General features: G+C 42.7%; 1 protein-coding gene across 4 annotated transcripts in view; it reads right to left on the reverse strand.

Moving 5' to 3' along the window:
• Positions 1 to 14,577, reverse strand: part of LOC140491527 (rap1 GTPase-activating protein 2-like) — a 407,584-nt gene extending 393,007 nt beyond the window's left edge. For all 4 annotated transcript variants that reach the window (XM_072589835.1, XM_072589836.1, XM_072589834.1 and 1 more), the window contains exon 1: positions 14,409 to 14,577. In XM_072589835.1, coding sequence (XP_072445936.1) covers positions 14,409 to 14,458 — 50 coding nt within the window. In that variant the 5' untranslated portion in view covers positions 14,459 to 14,577. The remainder of the gene's footprint in view (positions 1 to 14,408) is intronic.
• Positions 14,578 to 14,887: the final 310 nt, after the last annotated feature.

Here is a 14,887-nt window from a genome sequence, read left to right on the forward strand (position 1 = left end):
TCCACACAAAGGCTGCCTTGCTGATCTTTGAGGGGCTCTATTCTCTCCCTAGTTACCCTTTTGCCCTTAATGGATTTGTAAAAACCCCTTTGGTTCTCCTTAACTCGATTTGCCAAAGCTATCTCATGACCCCTTTTTGCCCTCCTGATTTCTCTCTTAAGTATACTTCTACTGCCTTATACTCTAAGGATTCACTGGATCTATCTTGTCTATATCTGACATATGCTTCCTTCTTTTTCTTAACCAAACCCTCAATTTCTCTAGTCATCCAGCATTCCCTATACCTACCTGCCTTTCCTTTCACCGTGACAGGAATCTACTTTCTCTGGACTCCAGTTATCTAATGTCTGAAGGCTTCCCATTTTTCAGCCATCCTTTTACCTGCGAACATCTGCCCCAATCAGCTTTTGAAAGTTCTTGCCTCAAACTGTCAAAATTGGCCTTTCTCCAATTTAGAACTTCAACTGTTAGATCTGGTCTATCCTTTTCCATCACTATTTTAAAACTAATAGAATTATGGTCGCTGGCCCCAAAGTGCTCCCCCACTGATACCTCAGTCACCTGCCCTGCCTTATTTCCAAAGAATAGGCCAAGTTTTGCACTTTATCCAGTAGGTACATCCACATACTGAATCAGAAATTTTCTTGTACACACTTTACAAATTCCTCTCCATCTAAACCCTTAACACTATGACAGTCCCAGTCTACGTTTGGAAAGTTAAAATCCCCTACCATAATCACCCTATTATTCTTACAGATTACGGAGATCTCCTTACAAGTTTGTTTCTCGATTTCCCTCTGACTATTAGGAGGTCTATAATACAATTCCAATGAAATGATCATCCCTTTCCTATTTCTCAGTTCCACACAAATAACTTCCTGAGATGTATTTCCGGGAATATCCTCCCTCAGTATAGCTGTAATACCGCTCCCCCTCCTCTCTTGCCTCCCTCTCTGTCCTTCCTGTAGCATTTGTATCCTAGAACATTAAGCAGCCAGTCCGGTCCATCCTTGAGCCATGTTTCTGTAATTGATATGATATCCCAGTCCCATGTTACTAACCATGCCCTGAGTTCATCTGCCTTCCCTTTTAGGCCTTTTGTGTTGAAATAAATGCAGTTTAATTTATCAGTCCTACCTTGTTCTCTGCTTTGTCCCTGCCTGCTCTGACTGTTTGACTTGCCGTTGTTCTCAATTGTACCAGTCTCAGATTGATCTCTTTCCTCACTATCTCCCTGGGTCCCGTCCCACGCCCTCCTCCACCTCACTTGTTTAAATCCTCCTGAGTGCCTCTAGCAAATCTCCCTGCCAGTATATTAGACCCCTTCCAATTTAGCTGCAATCCGTCCTTCTTATACAGGTCACTTCTATCCCAAAAGAGATTCCAATGATTCAAAAATGTGATTCTTTCTCCCATACTTCAGATCCTCAGCCATGCATTCACCTGCTCTATCCTGCTATTCCTGGCCTCACTAGCTCGTAGCACCAGGAGTAATTCAGATATTTCTACTTTCAAGGACCTCCTTTTTAAATTCCTGCCTAACTCTCTGTAATCTCCCTTCAGGATCTCAACCTTTTCACTTCCTATGTCATTGGTTCCAATGTGTACAATGACCTCCTGCCAGCCCCTCTCCCCCATAAGAACACTCTGCACCCTCTCTGAGACATCTTTGATCCCGGCACCAGAGAAGCAACACACTATTCTGATTTTTCGCTGCTGGCTACAGAAACGTCAGTCTGTGCCCCTGACTAGAGAGTCCCCTAACACAATCGATCTCTTGGAACCTGACTTACCGCTCATTGCATTAGAGCCAGTCTCAATACCAGAAACCTGGCTGTTCGTGCTACGTTCCCCTGAGAATCCGTCACCCCATACATTTGTCAAAACAGCATACTTGTTTGAAATGGGGATAGCCACAGAAGACTCCTGCACTACCTGCCTACCTCTCTTACCTTTCCAGGAGTTAACCCATCTACGTGACTATCTGCGACTTTTCCCCCTTCCTATAACTGACATCCATCACATCCCCTTGCTCTTGTAAATTTCTCATTGCCTCTAACTGTCTCTCCAACCGATCCATTCGATCTGCTAGGATTCGCAACCAACAGCATTTATTACAGCTATAATCCTCAGTAATCTGTAAACTCTCCCTAAACTCCTACATCCAACGAGAAGAGCATATCACTCTACTAGAGGCCATTTTTGCTTCTTCCAATCGGCAGACCCAGAAAATAGCACTGTCTTATTCCTCTACAAAACATTGCTCCAAGTTAAATTAATATTTATGGCTTATATTTTAAGTTTAATCAAGAGACATACCTCAATAAAACATATAATCAAGAAAGAACCCACTTTACTCACTACTGCACACTTTCTGTAAAGCCACGCTTAAAATATCCACTTATCTGTTTCTGTGCTGTGACCTCTCCCAAACAGGTTCCTCCAAGGTGAGTTGTGATTATGCCAAACCCCTTCATTATACAGGTCCCATTGCCTTTGCTAAAGCTCAGCCCTCCCCAGACTGAGGTCACATGCAAACTGATGTTCTCAATTTTATCGCTACAACGGTGTATGTTCCTCAACCTTCCCAAGCCCCACCTTACTACACCAAACTGCTCCCTATGATTGTGACCCTCTCTCCGCTATACAACACCAATAGATAGATCCCCAGGCATGAGTCAACCACAGCAGGGAGAGTGCTCTGGACAAAGCTAAGACCACCCTCAGACTGACTGCAGCATAACTCCAGGATTACAGGGGGCCCCACCTTCCCTTGGGATTGACCTATGCACACCCTTGCTCAGCCAGCTTTCCCTCCTCTTTCTCACTTTTGTGGCTCTCTACCCTTTGCGCACTGTGTATCCACCGTTTGCACAACCACCTATCCTATGGCCAGAAGCTGCGCTCTGTTTGCCGTTAGCCAGCAAGGCTTTAAGGTGGCTCTGGGTCACAGCCCCGCTTCCTACCACTTGGGCTAGTGAATGTACCTGCACAGCTCACAGCGGGATGGAAATGTCACACAAAGCTGCATCACTGTAAGGATGAGGCAGTGGCTATTTTCTCCAAATTCCAAGTAGAGGTGCAAGTGGCTTTGGGGCAGCACGGTGGGTCGGTGGTTAGCACTGCTGCCTCACAGCACCAGGGATCTATGTTCAATTCCAGCCTCAGGTGACTGTCTGTGTGGAGACTGCACATTCTCCCTGTGTCTACATGGATTTTCTCTGAGTGCTCTGGTTTCCTCCCACAGTCCAAAGATGTGCAAATTAGGTGAATTGGCCATGCTAAATTACCCATAGTGTCCAGGGATGTGCAGGCTAGGGGGAGTTAGCCATGGGAAATGCAGGGTTACAGGGATAGGTCTGAGTGAGATACTCTTCAGAGGGTCAGTGTGGACTCGATGAGCCAAATAGTCTGTTTCCATGTTATAGAATAGTACAGGCCCTTTGACCCTCGATGTTGTGCCATGCTTTTATCCCAATTTAAGTTCAGACTAACCTACATACCCTTCATGGTACTAACTTCCATGGGCCTATCCAAGAATCACCTAAATGTCCCTCGTATGTCTGACTCTACTATCGCTGCTGGCAGTCCATTCCATGCACCCCCACTCCCTGTATAAAGAACTGACCACTAACATCTCCCCAAAACTTTCCTCCAATCACCTTAAAATTATGCCCCTTGTGATAGCCATTTCTGCCCTGGGAAAAAGTCTCTGGCTATCCACTCTATCTATGCCTCTCAATATCATGTACATCTCTATCAAGTCACCTCTCATCCTTCTTCACTCCAATGAGAAAAGCTCTAGCTCCCTTAACCTTTCTTCATAAGACATGCTCTTCACTCCAGGCAGCATCCTGGTAAATCTCTTCTGTACGCTCTCTAAAGCTTCCATATCCTTCCTAGAACAAGGCCACCAGAACGGAACACAATATTCCAAGTATGGTCTAAACAGGGCTCTATAGAGCTGCAGCATAACCTCACAGCTCTTAAACTCAATCCCCCTGCCAAGGAAAGCCAACACACCATATGCCTTCTTAGCAACCCTAACAAGTTGGGTGGAAATTTTGAGGGATCTATGAACATGGACCCCAAGATCCCTCTGTTCTTCCACACTGCTAAGAATCCTGCCTTTAACCCTGTATTCTGCATTCAGATTTGACCTTCCAAACTGAATGACTTCATTCTTTTCCAGGTTGAACTCCATCTGCCACTTCTCAGCCCAGCTCTGCATCCTGTCAATGTCCGTGCAACCTACAACAGCCCTTCACACTATCTACAACTCCACCAACCTTCGTGTCATTGGCAAACTTACTAACTCACCCTTCCATTTCCTCATCTAAGTCATATATAAAAATCACAAAGAGCAGTGGTCGCAGACTGATCCCTGCTCCAGACTGAATATTTTCCATCTATCAGCACCCTCTGTCTTCTATGGGCCAGCCAATTCTATATCCAGACAGACAGGTTTCCCTGTATCTCATGTCTTCTTACTTTCTGAATGAGCCTATCATGGGGAACCTTATCAAATATCTTGCCAAAATCCATATACACCACATCCACTGTTCTACCTTCAAAGTGTTCTGTCACATCCTCTAAGAATTCAATAAGATTTGTGAGGCATGACCTGCCCCTCACAAAGCCATGCTAACTATCTCCAATCAAACTGTGGTTTTCCAAGTAATCATAAATCCTGTCTCTCAGAGTCCTCTCCAATACTTTTCTCACCACTGACATAAGACTGACTGGTCTATAATTCCCAGGATTATCCCTATTCCCTTTCTTGAACAAAGTAATAACATTTGCCACTCTCCAATCATCTGGTACTATTCCAGTGGGCAGTGAGGATACAAAGATCATCACCAAACGTGCAGCAATCTCCTCTTTCACTTCCTGTAGTAACCTAGGGTATATCCCATCCGGCCCAGGGGATTTATCTATCCTTATGTTTTTCAAAAATTTCAGCACATTCTCCTTCCTAACATCAACCTGTTCTAGCATATCAGTCTGTTTCACGCTGTCCTCAGAATCGTCAAGGTCCCTCTTAGTAGTGAATAATGAAGCAAAGTATTCATTAAGGGTCTCCCCTACCTCCTCCAACTCCAGGCACAAGTTCCCTCCACTATCCCTGATCGGCCCTCCCCTCACTCTGGCCATCCTCTTGTTAAACATTGCAGTGATTCTATGTCCACATCCACTTCATGTGGTGAGTTATCTGAAGTGTGCATTTTCCGATTAGACAGAAATTAATTGGGAAGGCTATTCTAAATCCAGCGAGTTGTGTTGCAAATCGGATGCTAATGGGCCTTGTTTGTAAATAAGTAATTGGCTATGTGGGTGATTACTGGTGCTGGTTAGTAGCTTAAAATGAAACAAAACAAGTCACGGTGAATTTGGTGGTGGAAAGGTGGTCAACGGTGTATGATAGCACTCCTGGGTATTAAAGAAAGGCAAATAAAGGATAAGTTAAATAATACAGTTAGCTCAGTTGGCTGGATGGTGCATTATTAGTGCAGAGTGACGCCAACAATGTGGGTTCAATTCCCATCACTGGCTGAGGTTATCATGAAGGACTCTCCTTTGCAACCTCTCCTCTTGCCCCAGGTTAAACTATCTCACTGATAGGCAAGCATTATGGTCTGGCAAGATTACGGTGATAGGGTTAGGGTTAATACATGTCCCTAAACGTCTCGTCATGTGCTGGTGAAAACCCACCACCCGAGAGGGAAACTTCTGCTAAAATTTATGTCGACATTGAGAACCAAGTTTCTGGCCTCTCACCCCATTAAGTTTGCCCACTCGCTATTCTCTGTGCTTCCTCTGCCAGTGTGTCCAGTAAGCAAACAGATGACTCCAGCAAAACAGTACATTCTGCAGATTTGTTTGCAGCTTTCATTTTGCTTGCTGCTCCTTTTTTACAGCTGAGGTGATAAATTATCTCCACTAACCTGACTGCTTTTGGCAGAACTGCAGTTTCTTCACTCAGTTCCATATGCACAGCAGAGAACACTGCAACGTGACATTAAAGGGGAACAGTGAGCTGGTTTAGTGGAGAAGTATTGGGAGCTGAAAGAGAAGGATATTCTTTCATATCAGGCTCATGGCTTAGTTCCTTTACAGAGTCAAAAGCAAAAACAGCATTTTGATGTAAAAACTGCATAAGACATACTGATGTATAAATGCGACAACTATGTTGACACCAGTGAACAAACCAATCTTCCACTTCAAGGATTTATGCTTAATAATGCAAAGTCAGGTTTTTCATGCTGGCAAACACTATTTGTAAACAGCACAAATGGCTTGCCCACTGCTGAAAGAGAACTGCGAGGGTTTTAGACACATAGAAACATAGGGAATAGGAGAAGGAGTTGGCCATTCGGCCCTTCAAGCCTGCTCAGCCATTCAATATGGTCGTCCAATTCAGTGCCTTGCTCCTGCTTTCTTCCCCGACCTTTTAATCCCTAAGAACTATACCTCACTCCTTCTTGAAAAGCTTCAACGTTTTACTCTCAACCATTTTCCGTGGCAGAAAATTCCACAGGCTCACGACCTTCTGGGTGAAGCCATTTCTCCTCACTTCAGTCCTAAATGGCCTAGCCTGTATCATTAAACTGTCACCCCTGACTCTGACTCCCCAATGATTAGGTGAGAGGGGAAAGATATGAAAGGGACCTAAGGGATAACTTTTTCACACAGAAGGTGGTGCGTGTATGGAATGAGCTGCCAGAGGAAGTGATGGAGGCTGGTACAATTACAACATTTAAAAGGCATCTGGATGGGTATATGAATAGGAAGGGTTTAGAGGGATATAGGCCAAATGCTAGCAAACGGGACTAGATTAATTTAGGATAGCTGGTCGGCATAGACTAGTTGAATCAAAGAGTTTTTTTGTACTGTTTAACTCTATGACATTAGTGAATCAAATGAGTTTTTATGACAATTAACAGTGGGTACATGCCACCATTAGGCTAAAGGTTTCTAAAATTCAAATTTCTCTATTTGCCATGGTGGGATTTGAACCCATGTCCCTGGAAAACATTCACCTGGGGTTCTGCTTTGCTGATCCAGTGACATTACTCATCCAGCACCCCTTCTCCCTAACTTGCAATGGGTCAAGATAGCCTCATCAGCCCTGATCACGTTTGTCCCTTTCATTTTATGTAAATTAATAAGAAGGAAGCTGGAGGTTCAATGGGTCAAGGGCACATTCACCAGATTCAGCCTTTCAAAACAGGAAGATGCCAGATTTAATCCTAACCCAACTGGACTGATCAAGATACCCATACAACTCTCCACTGTTTAGGCCAGTTTTGGAATATTGCGTGCAATTTTGGTCTACGTCTTATCGGAAGAATATTGTAAATCTGAAAGGGTTCAGAAAAGAGTTACAAGAATGTTGCCAGGGTCGGAGGATTTGAGCTGTAGGGAGAGGCTGAATAAGCTGGGGCTATTTTCCCTGGAGCGTCAGAGGCTGGGGGGTGACCTTACAGAGGTTTATAAAACCAGGAGGGGCATGCATAGTGTGAATAGACAAGGTCTTTTCCCTGGGGTGGGGAAGGCCAGAACTGGGGCATAGGTTTAGGGTGAGAGGGGAAAGATATAAAGGGGACATAAGGGGAAACTTTTTCACGCCAAGGGTGGTGCATGTATGGAATGAGAAAATGGTGGAGGTTGGTACAATTAAAACATTTAAAAGTCATTTGGATGGGTATATGAATAGGAAGGGTTTAGAGGGATTTGGGCCAAGTGCTGGCAAATGAGACTAGATTAAGTTAGGATATCTGGTCAGCATGGACGAGTTGGACCGAAGGGTCTGTTTCTGTGCTGTATATCTCTATGACTCAATGACTCCGAGTTTAGCAGCTTTGAACTTTATATAGCACTGAGCATGTTTACTGGTGAATTTCTCACACACCAGTGTGGTCTTTAGGTAAAATGAGGGTTGACAGCAACACAGAACTCAACACAATCCAATAGAAATAATTCAGTCCCCTTTTTAAACACACATTCATTACTTATTTTTCTATATACTTGTGAAATAACAAAGATTGGGGCAATGTGGAAAAGTAGAGATTTAGTCTCCTTACCTGAGAAAGGATGTACTGGCAGTGGGGGCGCTGCAGAGGAGGTTCACGAGGTTGATTCCAGAATTGAGGGGGTTGGCTTATGAGGAGAGACTGAGTAGACTGGGATCATATTCATTGGAATTTAGAAGAATTGGGGGGGGATGTTGTAGCACCATATAAAATATGAAGGGAATAGATAGGATAGAAGTAGAGAGGATGTTTCCACTGGCGGGTGAAATTAGGACAAGAGAGCATAGCCTCAAAATTAGAGGGATCAGATTTAGGATTGAATTGAAAAGGAACTTCTTCATCCAGAGGGTTGTGAATCTATGGAATTCCCTGCCCAGTGAAGTAGTTGAGGCTGCCTCAGTAAATGTTTTTAAACCTAAGATAGATAGTATTTTGAACAGTAAAGGGATTAAGGATTAGGGTGAGAGGTCGGGTAAGTGAGCTGAGGGCATGGAAAGATCAGCCATGATCATATTGAATGGCGGAGCAGGCTAGAAGGGCCAGATGGCCTAATTCTGCTCCTAGTCCTTTTGTTCTTATGCAGAGTTGTTGAAGCACAGGAATTTCTCTGACGTTTCTCTGAGTGTAGTACTGAAGAACTATCCCTAGCCAGATTCTTCCATATGGCTACAGCACAGGCATCTACCTAGTAATGTGGAAAATTGCTCAGAAATGTTTTATCCACAACAAACAGGACAGATCCATCTTGGTCAATCATTGCTGAATGCCATGGGGCATTACCACTGACAAGGAATGGTACTGGACCAGCCATGTGTAAACTGTGGTACATGAACAGATCAGAGACGAGGGATTCCATGCTGCGGCACATGTCCAGACTTGTCTGGATAAGTGCAGCTCAAGAAACACTCAAGAAACTTGACACTATCCAGGAACAATGATACATTCAAGCTGAAAAATTGACTTAGTAATTAGAGACAGAGAAATCTATCATGGAAGTCAATATAGATGCAATATCAATGTTATATTTTTTGAAAGGTGTGGATATTGCATGCACTCTCTGTGTCATTCTTAATTTTGACTATTCTTGCCCTGTCATACATTCCCACTGTTGTAAACTGGGGTTTCCTTTGACTTTAAATGAGCTAAACCTCAGGAGAGCAGCTTTAAAATTTCACTGACACATGCACAAGCTCCTTTCCATCTCCTCTCAAAGGTTACCAACTGCAAGAAACTTTTCCAGTGCAACTTCCACTCTCACAATTCGTAACTCTGTCTGGCACATTCAAATAAAAGCTAAGAACCGGCAAGTTTTGTGGTAGGAACATAACTGAAGGTAGAAGACAATGCTCCCTGTTATCTGTCTATCTATATCTATAAAATCTTGATTCATCCATGACACTAAATAGAGATACTTCCTTTGTTCATATGGCAATCAGTATTGTGAAAATCGTTCTACACATTTTAGTGCTGAGTAGGTACACAGTGTCATATTTCCTGGCAATAAATTGCATCCAGTGCAAATCAGTAATAAGTTCCCCAATCCCAAACTATTATGTTGAGCAATGACAATCACAATGATGCTTAATCTTAGGTACACAGGATATAATGTGATTCCTGAGCAGCACAGAGGAATGTCTGTGGATCTGTCAGGAAGCAGGGTAGACACTGTAGTATGGTGGAATGTGCAAATGATGATGAAGTTACTCTGAGATGACGGATTGCAAAGATTCCATATGGGGCATTGAGGAATAGTATAGTGGTCAAGCTTTTAGAAAGGAATAAGGCATGTTATCTTGCAATGTGCTATCAACAGTCAAGTGCCAGCAGAGATAATAATGTCCTCAAACTTTCCAGAAAGGCTACAAGAAAGACTAGTAGCAGAGCTATTTGACTTCAAAGGGAAGATGTAGTTTGTCCTGATGGACTGCCATTGAAGATGGATTGCAGCCTCAAGACTTCCTGCAATGGCAACAGAGTCAGTGATTAGAAAACCAAAATGAGTCTTTGCAACACCTGAACTTCCCAGAGAAAATCATTTTGGAAATGGATCTCAATTTGTGAACAAGAAATTCAGAAAATTCACTTCAGAGGCAGGTATTGACCAGATAAGTTTTCAACAAAATTGAATGGAAAGGCAGAGAGGGAAGTCAAGCTAGTAATGTCACTAATATCAAAAGAATACTGACTGAGTATTAGCTCTACTCAGTTATGGAGCCATGCCATTAACTAATGGATAGTCACCAGCAGAATTACTAATGGGAAGGAGAGTGAAGACAGATGTACCAGTGTTAAAGTACGATCTCAAGTCAGACTTAACCTCCCATGACTACTTAAAAGGAAAAAGAAATGAAACAAAAAAATAGAAGATGTGTTGTAAAAACACTGCCAACTTTAAAACCAGGTCAGAAAGAGGCAGCAGTCATTCAAGAAACAGATCAACTGAAATCATATTTTGTCAGAATGTTTGAAGAAATATTCAGGAGAAACAGGAAGGCATTACTCTTACCTCAGCCAAGAATTGAGACTGAGTACTATTATCCATGGATGTGGGACAGAAATACCCATACTACGTTGAATATTGAAAACAACGTGTTACATTTTGAGGAATGGTAGAGACTATCACACGTGTGGAAATCAAGCAACCCAGATGGGAGAGTCCAATGATGGTACGATCCAGAATTTGAGGTAGTGATGATGGGGGGAGGGGGTGGGTGGGCGCAGGGGAAGTAAGATGGTAACAATAATGTTCACAATAACATTGATAATGTAAATAACAAAAAAACAATTTGCTGGAATTATGTCAACCAAATAAGAGAGAACCTTGGGGGGAGATATTGTATAATGGATGTGCAAATGATTAGATCAGATTACTTACAGTGTGGAAACAGGCCCTTCACCCAACAAGTCCACACTGACCCGCTGAAGTGCAACCCATCACCCTAGGTTTACCCCTTCACCAAACATTGCAGGCAATTTAGCATGGCCTATTCACCTAACCTGCACATTTTTGGCCTGTGGGAGGAAACTGGAGCACCTGGAGGAAACCCACGCAGTAACAGGGAGAATGTGCAAACTCCACACAGATAGTCGCCTGAGGTGGGAATTGAACCCAGGTCTCTGGCGCTGTGAGGCAGCAGTGCTAACCACTGTACCACAGTGCCACCCACTATGGTGATGGTGATGATGTAGCCGATGATGTAATTCTGGCACCAGCAGAGCAGAAATGGAGAGCAGACTAGAAGTAGTATGTGAAGAGAAAGTGATCTTAGACACTTGAAATGCATTTGTTAAGCTGTCATCTATAAATGTAAAGAAAGAGTATTACAAGGATGAAAGGAGTGGAGCGCTTTATCCCACAAGTATTCAACAGTCTCTAATATACATGTAAACACCCTGCAATACTAAGAAGAAGTGTCTAACTATGCTGTGAAGTGTAGCTACCATTGCACTGTACAATCAGTTCTGTTATGACGCGGTAGTTTCATTCTTGCGCATTCCTGTGTTATAAGAAAATTACATAATAGTAGCACCATTTAAACTAAGAGGGCCGGAATCACATTATAACCAATACATACTTTAAAAGTTTGCGCTATAGAAACATTGTCTCTCAATTCATCAACCGCGTTTTAGTGAATTCACATAACTGAAATCCATGTTATAGCAGAATAACCTGTAGGACACACAACACTCCGTTACATACAGCAAGCTTCTACATACAGTCATGTGATAATGACCAAATAATCTGTTATTGGGATGATGATTGATGGGTGAATTTTGACCAGAGCATCAAGGATAACTCTTCTGCCCTTCTTCAAAATAGTGCCCGTCCACTTTCACCTGATAGGGCAAGTATTCCTGATGAAGAGCTTTTGCCCAAAATGTCGATTTTCCGGCTCCTCGGATGCTGCCTGACCTGCTGTACTTTTCCAGCACCACTCTAATCTAGACTCTGATCTCTAGCATCTTCAGTCCACACTTTCACCTAGGTAGGACCTCAGTTTATCACCTGAATGCAGCACATCTGACAATGCAGTACTCCCTCACTACTACACTGAGGGGTCAGCCTTGAACTTTTGATTCAGTCCTGATGTGGGGACTTGAACCCACAACCTAAGAATAGAGGGGCAACTGTGTTACTAACTGATCTGACACTTACAGAGTGGAGTCTGTATTGAGGATTCCATGTGGAATCAGCTCTTACAAGTTAAAAACTACAAATCATCTTAATCCGTTTGGAAAGTCATTGCAGGTATATGAAATACTGTCTTCTTATCTATCAGGTTATTAACAAAAGCAGGCAGCAATAAAGCATGAAACATAGCCAGCCCATTGTACTAAATCCACAAAGGGCACTGAGCTGTACAACACTAGTCTTTTGGAAGCACTGTACTAATAATAACAGTACATTGACATTTCAGTCAATATTTAATGCAATCTTTGTATGAATTCAACTATACTTAAATACAAATGTATGTTATAAATATAGTGTAATGTTATGGTCATGATTATGGTTTATGAGCATTTTGCTCTCGTATAGTTTGACTATTTAGACTCTGGATAGAATCAGAAGCAGGAAGAGGCCATACAGACCCTGGAATCTGCTTTTCCATTCAGTAAGATCATGGTTGGTCTGACTGTAACCACAAATTCATATTCACGCTTACCCTTCCAACCCCTCTCTTTCTACCATCTTTTCAGGAAAAGAGTTCTATAAATTCCAACCCACTGAGGAAAACAAAAAGTAATCTCATCTGTTTTAAATGAGCAGCTCCAGATTTTTAGACTGTGAACCCTGTTTCTAGATTCTCCCTTAAGAGGACACATCCTGTCCACATTTACCCTGTCAAAAACCCCTCAGGAATTTTACACATTACAATCAAGACATCGCCTTCTCCTCTAACTGTAATGGATACAAGACTAACCTGTCCAAGCTTTCCCCATGAGACAGCCTGCTCATTCCAAATATTAGCCCAGTTAGCCTTCGCTGAACCACTTCCATGGCATTTACATCTTTTCTTAAATAATGTATGCACAGTATTCCAAATGTGGCTTCACCATTGTCCTGAAGTATATATAACTGAAGCATAACCTCCCTACTTTTAAGTTCAATTACCCTCATGATAAATGATAACAATCTAGTAGCTTCCTTAACTACATGCTGTAGCTGTCCATTAACCTGTGCATGAGGACACCCAGATCCCTGTACAGCTCTGAATTCTGCAATCCCCATAGTTTAGATAATATGCTCCTTTTTTATCCTTCCTTCCAAAAATGGACGGTTTCACATTTTCCCACATGATATTCCAAAGCCACATCTTTGCTGACTCACTTCACCTGTCAATATATTTGTCGCAGCCTCCTTGTGTCTCCTGTGCTTACTTTCCTGCCTATCTTTGTGTCATCAAGAGACTGCCATCCAAGCTCATAGAACCTTTACAGAGTGGAAGCAGGCCATTCGGCCCATCCAGTCCACACCGACCCTCTGAAGAGCATCCCATTCAGACCCACCCCATCCCTGTAACCCTGCATTTTCCATGGCTAATTCACCTAGCCTGCACATCTCTGGTTACACAATGGCAATTTCGCATGGCCAATCCACCCAGCTCACAACAATACAGATACAAGTTTCAACCCACCAGAATGAGGAAATGACAAAAACACAACGCAGTCAGGGAAACGTCCCTATTGTTTGCAACCAAATTAATATATTAGGAAACATGGAGGACATTGATCTAGTTTATGTGATTTAACTCCATCTCTGCCCCAATTCTCACCCTACCTTATGCTGTGCTGAGCTGCTCCAGAACTTTATTTATATGTGGATTTATAAAAGGGAAGGGAAAACTGGAAACTTGTTGACCAAATGTGGGTGCAATCTGAGTACCCGAACAGCTGTGGAGCTTAGAAAATAAAACCATCTTTCCCTTCCAGTCACAAATCTACTAATTTTCATTGTGAACACTCACCAGAATCATAAAACCACACAGAATTACAGAATACATCTAAATAATTTCTGGGCCTGATTTAAAAGAGTCAATGCTTGGGTTTTCCCTTCAGTGTGGATGAGGTATTACAGCCCTCAAATGGTTAAAAATCTGTCTGGTGATTTCTTAAGCATGTTGAAATAATGGACAACTGTCATGATTCATATTACTTTCATTTTCCCATCACTTCAAGCATCAGGAGGAAAACCTTACCTACTATGAAACGCAGGGCTGTTGTGATATTTAAAACCATACGGAGTGGTGGCTGGAACAATCACTGCAGAAACATAACTTAACAGCACTGGCAGGTTTTTAATCATTCTTCACTTAACTCAATGCAGATGCCCAAAAGACAGAAATTAAATGACTAAAAACTGAAAACCTCACTCACCATTTGACAAGTTCCCATTTTGTCTCACCTAATTGGTTCTTGCTTGCCATTATTGAGAGTAGTTTTCTTATTCTCGGGCTAGGTTTGCCTACAACTGCACAGCAGTGGGTCTAAACAGCTTGATCTAAACTCCCCAGCCTGCAGCACATGGGAAATCTCCATCAGCTTAGCTAGCTGCACATTGATGCTGTCAGTTTCTCCTCTGGTCCTAGTTGGAAGGTCAGAACAGGAAACTGACTGGATTGTACCAATGTAACTTTGTACCTCTCTGGCAGGCAATGAGAAAAAGGAACCGACACTAATCAAACGCTGCCGGCTGAGTTCAGAGACTAATGGAGGCAGTGATACTGTTTCGAAGGCTTTTCTGTGTCACTGACACAATTTCAGCTTTTCAATGCTGCAAGGGAGAGCATCATCCAGTGAAAGTGGTACAAGCCGACTTCTATCCTTCACAAAAAATATGCTCAGAATCTGAGGTG

The sequence above is a fragment of the Chiloscyllium punctatum genome, chromosome 19 (genome assembly GCF_047496795.1).
Source record: "Chiloscyllium punctatum isolate Juve2018m chromosome 19, sChiPun1.3, whole genome shotgun sequence".
Classification (NCBI taxonomy): domain Eukaryota; kingdom Metazoa; phylum Chordata; class Chondrichthyes; order Orectolobiformes; family Hemiscylliidae; genus Chiloscyllium; species Chiloscyllium punctatum.